General features: G+C 43.4%; 1 protein-coding gene across 1 annotated transcript; it reads left to right on the top strand.

Moving 5' to 3' along the window:
- Nucleotides 1-3348: 3348 nt before the first annotated feature.
- Nucleotides 3349-8089, top strand: LOC119436795 (antimicrobial peptide microplusin-like). The gene is made up of 5 exons (XM_037703787.2): nt 3349-3509; nt 3619-3680; nt 3916-4005; nt 6438-6464; nt 7618-8089. The coding sequence occupies exons 1-5, from the start codon at nt 3431-3433 to the stop codon at nt 7672-7674; spliced, it is 315 nt and encodes a 104-aa protein (XP_037559715.1). The 5' UTR covers nt 3349-3430; the 3' UTR covers nt 7675-8089.
- The last annotated feature ends 327 nt before the right edge of the window (nt 8090-8416 follow it).

The following is an 8416-nucleotide window of genomic DNA, read 5'->3' as shown; positions in this document are numbered from 1 at the left end:
CATCCTCTTTAAACCGGCGCGGTGACAAATAGTTACCCAGTCTGCTTGATCTAATCAAGTTTTACGTCTATCGCAGTCTAGCGTTTCGCTTATTTCTTATTGATCTTGTCTTCCTTCATTATTATCTCCATCTCGATATTGCACTGTCACCTATGCCTCTAACTACTACGGTTTTATCAATAATGTCACCTGCTTTCTTCCCACCAATACCCTAAACGTATTCAGTTAATTTTGACCAGTTAATGCCTTCACCCACTTTGGATGCCAGCGCTTCTGGAAGGTGGACGTTGTGTTATCGTACAGGTGGGTTATCGATCGCGCCGGCACCCCCTCCAGTGGTGTTTAGAAGAAATAGGGAGGCGAGGGCATTATCGGTGACCAGTCGCAGCGCGGTGGAAGGCAAGTGCATACAACGGTGCAATATAACACACCCACCACACCCTCACCGGGCGGTACGGCTTGGCGCCGATCTCTCATTCGTTTAAGAAACGTGTTGTCGAGTATTGCGATCCCCTAGACGATGAAGGACATGTGCCAAACTTGAGATCTTGCTCAAGAAAACTGTAATTGTGGAATTCAATGGCAGCGGTATGAATATATAAGGGATGGGTTTTAAATGCTTGGATGGGCTCCTGCGGCTCTTGCTGTGCTCCCGGGCCCGCCTTACCAGTTGTTGCTGGTCACGAGGGTCCGAGCTAGTCAGCACGGCCTCCCGCTGCTCGTGTGTGGGGTTGGGTATTTGCGAGGCTACCTGTATGCTGGGGCACGCCCATGTGGTGCGATATAGGGAGGTGTAGTCGTCACAAAGGAGGCATTTGTACGAGTGTAGTGTAGGGTGTATAGCGTGTAATCTGCATAAATGGGCGTATATGTTGGTTTGTACTTGTCGCCATGCTACTGCGTCTTTGCGTGAGAGGGTCTTATGGGGGGATGGGTATTGTCTCTGTTCAATCTGTGGTGTTGTAATATGGCGTTGTATTGTAGAGGTACCCAACGAGGAGACCTGTCCGTCGGTCACGTAAGACGAATGCAATGGCTAATACCCCCCTAAACAATGGCTCATACCCTCGCAGGCAATGGCCAATACCCTCATAAGCAAGCAAAAAATGCAATGGCTCAAACTCATGTAAGGCAGAGGCTACAAGCGCTCAGCAAAGTGAAGCGAACAGTACATACATAATTTAAGTCACCCATACAACACACAGAACAACATACATTCAATAAGTAACAAGCTCAAAACAAGCATCCGAACCATCAATAACGCATTGCATATCCCCCTCAGCAATTGTAGTGATGGTTTTGCAACAGCTTCGCTGGACATCAAGGTTGACAAATACCGATAAGAGCTGATACGGGTCGGATCATGTTCGATAAGGTTGATAATGACCTATGAGGGTTGATAAGGGTTTATACTGGTCGGATCAAGATTCATAACTTTGTTGATGACACCGGGCTGCGTGGAGATTAGGAAGAGGCAAAATGCTTACGCATACTTAAACCACTCCCAGAGGAGTTGCTGCGTGATTTTTTTTATGTCGAACACTGTTTTTCAAATAGCCTACAAAATTTACTCGAATTACGTCACTACAGATAAGTTATCTGCCCAGGCAGACATCATTTGCGAGAAAAACCTCAGCAATTAAATAAACTAATTAGATTTTAACTTGGTAATTGTAAACTTTACGGTACATGTTTATAAGAAAAAGTGGAAGGGAATCGTAATAAAAGTCTAGTTACGTGTTTGGGCATTTCAAAAAGGCCATGCAGACGGAAGCAACAGGCGTGAAAATAGCCGTTCAATTTGCTTGATTACGCACGCGGCATCGCGAGGCGGCAGACTGTCCGCCTGCAGCAAGCAACAATCCTCCTTCTCTTCCGGCCTCCTTCTGGCCTCTATATGTATAGTGGCTCCTCAAGCGCGCTCCTTCAGCAATGTACTGCCAAATGGACTGGTTACTCTAGAGGCGTACCGCTTACTCTTAATGTCAATAAATGTCTTCATTTCAGAAATTTATTTTACAAAGATTCCCCAGCAAACGTATTTTCTCTGTTTACGACATCGAAGATTTGGAACAGTACTTTATTTCCTTGAGAGCTTAAATTAAAATACGGGGTTTGTTTAGTTTATGGCGTTTTCCAGGAGGTTGGAACCGAAGCACACTGAGAAGGCTCGATGGGGCTCTTGACAGTCTGTGGGTAACTTGCGAAAGTCCCCATTGCTTGCTACATTCGCTATAATGGCTTATCCAGTGGCTTCGTAGTTGCACTGAAGTACGTATGCGATCGCCCCAGATGGAAACTAATGCGAGTGATTGAAACTTCCTGCAGAGCCAATTGAACCCCTGTACGTTCCAGTGCGAATCTTGAATACTGCCTCGCGGAATTTAAAGTGATTATTTAATAGCAGGAATCGCCGCGAGGTGCGCTTTGGTAGAGCCCTCGAAGCTAGTGCAGTACGGGTAGTGACGTGACCTCAGCAGCGCAGAATAAGACAGCGCGCTGCGTGACTCACCCCGTTTCGAAAGAGAGGCCGAGAACACTGCGAGAATCTGCCAAAGGGTCGCCTTAACACATATTGGAGCTTGAAATTCTACTTTGAGCAGCCACCGGAAGCGCCGGACCGTGTGCTACACGCTATTTATTTATTTACTTACACACTTACAGCGCCTAATGTTGGGCATTAGAGAAGGGGTAACGTATATTATACACATGTTCAAATACATATGGTTGTTGTTGCAAAAGAATACATCTAATACAACACAATATCGATAATAAAAATACAGTACTTAATACAAGATTACACCTAAGGTTATAGGATTATTATATACAATAGAAATACAATCTAATACATAATACAACACAATCATATTTAAAGAAAGTACAGCAATTAAGGCAATATTACACTTGAAGAAAGCCGGGGACTGGAAAGGTTGATCCCCTATCTACCTGAAGCGAAACAGATTTTTCTACTAAACATACAAATGTTGCGACAACAAATTTTCAAACAGAGATGGCGTTGCTGTATGCTAAGTGCTATAAGGTAAAGTACGCCCTGTCGAGTAGTACATCACCGCGAAAGCATATCACCGGGTTTCGCTGTATGAAGCAAGCATTCGTAGTTTCTCAGACTTACACAACTGTTATCTTACAAGCTTCCCCCCCCCCCTCTCTTCCCCCCATATTCCGCGGGTTTCCGCAGTACTCCGTAGCTAACACGCTTTTACGGTATCTCGAAGCGACACATCCGGTAACCTTGCCAAGATAAGAAAGAGGTAAATATAGACTATCTGCCAAGCCGAGGCGCTATCTCGCACCCATTGTTTAAGCATAGTAAAACTCGGCAGTTCTGCATTGCAATATAAGAGAGCCACACCAAGGGGAGTCACTCTGAGCATCTTTGAAGGGCTGAGCAGTGTTTTTTGCGTCAAAGATGAAAGCCTACATTCTTACTTCGTGTCTCCTGCTACTCCTTGTTTGCCAGTCTTCAACTTCCAGCCTCGATATTTGCCGTACGTACATCTATGAACGCGTTCCTTTTAAGTTTTGATCCCTGTTCTCACCGTGCGACGTTATTTGTTGGAAGTAGAGCATGGTACATTGTTATACGCTTGTTTCCAGGTGACACGGACGCCGGAATCGAAGTCTTCTTTAGTTGTGTTCGACGCGTAGGGACATTGAAGGTAACGATCACAAGGGTGGGCCTTGGGTTCATAAGCATTTGTGATCAAACGACTCTCTTGTTGCTCATAATAGAGATTAGTCGGAATAAAATTGCATTCCGGACAAAGGTGAAAATCTAACAAGATAGCTGATAAATGTTAAAGAAGTGAAATAAGAAAAAATATTTCATTCGGGTGCTAGATTGTCTTCATAGCAATGAACGCCTTCTCTGTCCTCTACTAATCCACCTTCCAGTTGAAAGAAGCTCTTGACAGCATCAAGGGGACCAATGGTTGCGACAGCGATTCCTGTCTCGTTCGCTTCCTGTGCGCGAACGGTGACCTGGTGAGTCCAAATGGGCATTGCACCACACTTTTCTTCAAAGTGGGTCTTGTTTCTTTGATTCAAAGAGGAATCACTTCCAGGTTCCGGGTTAAACATGAATCGCATACCAACTTCACTTGATTTCAGTGCTTTCATCCATTTTGCCCGCTCATTCTTGACGCTCGATAGTGCGAAGCCGAAGAAACGTTTAGCGACAGTGGGCGCAGGGGCGGATACACTGCAGTGGCATACTTGTTCTTTGATGTAGTCGGATTGATGTGCAAATTCATATCGTTTCTGTTAAAAATACCGGGTAATCCTTCCCCGACGACATTTGTAGTCCTTATATCGGAGTGCTATCTTCTTCCATACATCAGATACCATACTTCTATATTGCGGTCTAGCCTGACAATTGTTCAGCTATCGTGGAGACCACGCATATTACACGTTTTTTTCTCAGCTATTCGTCATGGATTGCTTGCTATTTCTTGTTCTTTGTGTTGCGCTTGTGGTGCATGTGTGTTGCACCTTTCTTGAATGCTAGCCTCACAACGTTGCTTCATAACGGCTAAGCACTTTACCTTAAATGCTAACCGACGTTTCCGGCACATAAACAAATTACCACAATTTTGGGCACCCGTATTGTTAGACAGAGATGGGGACTGAGAAGTAAAACTCATCATGTGCAATGGTTCGTTGTGTTCGAAATACCTTTTCTTGTTTGTAATGTTCTGAAAATCATCGACGAGATTGAAGGCTAAGTGAGAATAATTATTCTCATGCAAGAAAAAAAAAGTGTAATCAGAAATGATCCTCTAAGAAGCATCTAGAGAATGAGCCTCCCTAATAATTCGAAAGTTTATTTGAAGCCATACGAGCTTAGCATAAGCAAATGCATGCATTTCCTACCATTTTGGTGCTCGCTGAAACACTAATGTTCTCGTCATTGCAAGCTCACTATTGTAGAGAAACGGGCTTAATGCAGCACCTGAAACGCTTACAATGGTCAGCTAGTGTTCACAACCATGATGCGATACCTTTTTGTCCACGTTTCTTTTTTTTATACCACGCTAAAAAAATGGTAGGGGTTGCATTCTGACGCAGCAATGTGCAAAATATCGCTACGGATTAAAACGCAGAATAGAACCGATGGTAGCTTCCAAATAGTCTGATTTACTACTATCGGCCACTTACCAAGCTATCAGCGCACGAAAGAAAATAATAATAATAACAAAAAAAAAACTGAAAATGCAGGCTCTCACGACCTTTTCTATTCCTTTAAATGAAAGACTGCGAACAGTAGCTATGAGTCGCGATTCGTCTGGTCTATGCGCTTAGAGACACCAACGTAATCTTGACGATTCTACGTAATCGCTGTCTCAGATGTTAGTCAACAAAACTTCGTCGTCATGCCATCGTCGTTGTCGTCGTCGCAGATGTCGTGTCGTCTTCCTTAATACAAGTCGACGTCCTAGTCGGTGTCATTCTGTCGTCGTTGCCAGCTTATCGTTTTCGCGTCGTTAACTGCATTATTGAAATCTCTTTGTTAGACATTGTGTCTCAACCAAAGCGTTAAGGATGGACGGCTGTTGGTCTGCCTTAAAAATAACAGAAGTCGTGATTAAACTACTGCAGTTTACGTAACAGAGCTAATGATTGTTCGAAGTTATTAGGTGTTAAGACAGGTAAATTTCTTGCACGATGCCCCCTTTCAAAAGCTTTCTGCTGAGCTTTCGCTTGTTTGTTATTGGTTGTTGTTAGGAAATAGAAGTCTGCTTCATATTATGCAGTATTTCTTGAAGTTTTGGCGGCATTAAATACACTTTTGATGAAAGCTACGAATTATTATGTCTGATTTAATCACAACAACCTGAAAACATGCGCTAACAGCAGCGCTGATTCACGCACTGAAACATGCTTTCGTGCCTGGTAATCACGGTTGTATGATGAACAGCTGACGTGCGCATCATTCCGCCCGATTCAGTGTCCCCAAGCCACACGATGATCCTGTCAGCGAGAACTTGGCGTACGCGTCACCGCACTATCCATTCTTTCATCAATCTGTGGTCCTTGAAACTCGACAGGGGACAATACTGATTTTCAGCATGCCGCTTCTATTGTAACTCGGAGTCTCCCGATCATCTTCTCTCTTCCATTATCTCATAGACCGCCATTGACACGCTCAATGATTGTACTGCGACCACTGCACTGGGCTGACTGATCAGTACGCGAATGGTTTGTGACCAATAACCACCACTTCAGGTTTCCCAGATGTAACGATGAGCTCGCATCAAGCCCGAAGCTGCATGGCACTATAAGACCTTAATTATTATACCAGTTCGACAGTTAATCATTGAAGAAGGAAACAAGAAACAGCAGTATTGGTGCCAGTATTGTCCTTCAAGATACTTTAACGTCTGTACAGCAGCCTCTACCACTTCTTTTTATTTCAGGTGGAGGAGCTTGGGAAACACCTGACCGTAAGTTTAATTCTTTTACCGGTAGTATCTTAGACTGCATGAATGTTTAGTATTTATTTTAGTACTTAAGCTTACGGCTGTAAGTAGTGTAAGTTGATAAGGCATAGCAAATATAGTAGTTGACATTTTACCTACTGGTTATCCAGAACCAGGCTCGGGGATTAATTTATTAGTGATCGCTTTATTGCTGTTTTATAACTATCATGTTCATTCTTCTTACGCCGATGCAAGTAATCTCGCTTGATGTAAAACCGTCTATTATTAAAATAAAAAAACGGCAATAGATCTTGATTGATAGAAGAGAAAATATGAGAGGATTACCAAAAAGTGTGTCTGGTGCGCTACCTGAAACTTGGGAGTAAAGAAAATAACCGACGGTAAAAATAGTGTCTCATGTTTTAATCTGCACACATGTGTGGTCTTGCAATACTTACTGCTTGAACTAATATTTTTGTCAGTACTGAATAGTCATGCGGAAAAGGAAGTTGGGCGATAACCTGGAGCCAGATTTTCGAGCAATACCTTCGGGGATCTCACTTTCAGTGTCCTTTAACTGGCTCAGGCTGGATAATGGATCAAACGATAGCAATAACACCCATACGACCAGCATTAAAAGGCATAGTTTTCGAGTGCATTGACAAGATACTCGTCGCTCCAGTGAGGTGTCACAGTGGACGTTATATCACGCGAGTGAAAGCACTTGTGCAGGTTATCGTTCGAGAAGCAGCTGCCTGTCACCAATCAATCAATCATTCAATCAATCAACCGTGAGCCCAAGTATAAAGCGAGCAATAAGATGAAACGATAAATACGTTCATAACATCCACGCGGCACGTTTTAGATGAAGGCTTGCTATGTGCACTCTTTGTCAAATGTATGCGGACCACGTTGCCTGCAACCACCAGGCTGATTACAGGCCGTTTAGGGGAGTGTCAGTAGTACGCGGCGTATGCCATAAGCTCCAGGACCCTGGGGAAAAGAAAGAATTCTTTACTCACCATCCAGAGGTCTCGAACGTCAAGAGCACCGCGGAAACCGCTCCAGACAGCCGAACGACATATCTGGTGAAGGCGCGGAGTAGCCCGTATATTTTTGACAAAGGCTGCACTTCTCACTTCTTTTTGTAGCTATACACGAACAATTCTATTTCTAGGAAACGGAACTGAACGAACTCGTTGGTTTGAAACAACGGTGTGGAATCAACAACTAGCGATAGCCTGGCGTTGCCAAGTGGCGGTCACTGACGGTCCTTCTCCGCTCTGCGTTCATCTCACAGGGCTGGAGCAGGCGACGCGGCAACCATGCACTGAAAAGTCTATATATTTATGTCCGAGTTGTAGTATAGCCTATCTTTAGTGGTACTGTATGATTGCATGCATGCATCAATTGCAGGTGCCTAGTAGCATGGGGTAGATGAAAATCAACTGAATCTTACGCCTTTGTCTGCATTCTGAAAAAAAAAGCTTTATTGCAAGCAAGCGAATTTAATCCATCTTTACTGAAAGAAAATCAACAGCCATACGGCCTACAGACATCTCCAAACAACTCCGTTTTTATTACGCACGATAATTACGTTTATTACGCACGAATGTTACGTACGAATAAAGAGGCTTTTTATTATCAGTCTTGATTTCTCTGATCGTACACACACATACACAGAACTATTAGCTTATTCGATGTACAATAAGCAAAAGAAACGGCTGAAAGGCATCTGAATACACATCTTTAATCAGTTTTGAGTGATGTTGAACATATTTATTATTTTTATTTTGGAGTGTGTGCTCCTATATAAGGTTACAGCTGCACATCTACTCCATAAATAAATGCAAGCAGGCTATAGTCGCCTTCCTTGATATTTGAATGCAAACAGCATCCACTGCGTACACCGCATTTACTCGTGTAAAAGCAACATTTAAAAATTGACATCGTGCAAACCTTACCAGTTAAGGCTA

The sequence above is a fragment of the Dermacentor silvarum genome, chromosome 1 (assembly GCF_013339745.2).
Source record: "Dermacentor silvarum isolate Dsil-2018 chromosome 1, BIME_Dsil_1.4, whole genome shotgun sequence".
Taxonomy (NCBI): Eukaryota; Metazoa; Arthropoda; class Arachnida; order Ixodida; family Ixodidae; genus Dermacentor; species Dermacentor silvarum.
The sequence above is the reverse complement of the archived record's forward strand: the minus strand, read 5'-3'. Positions and strand labels throughout refer to the sequence as shown.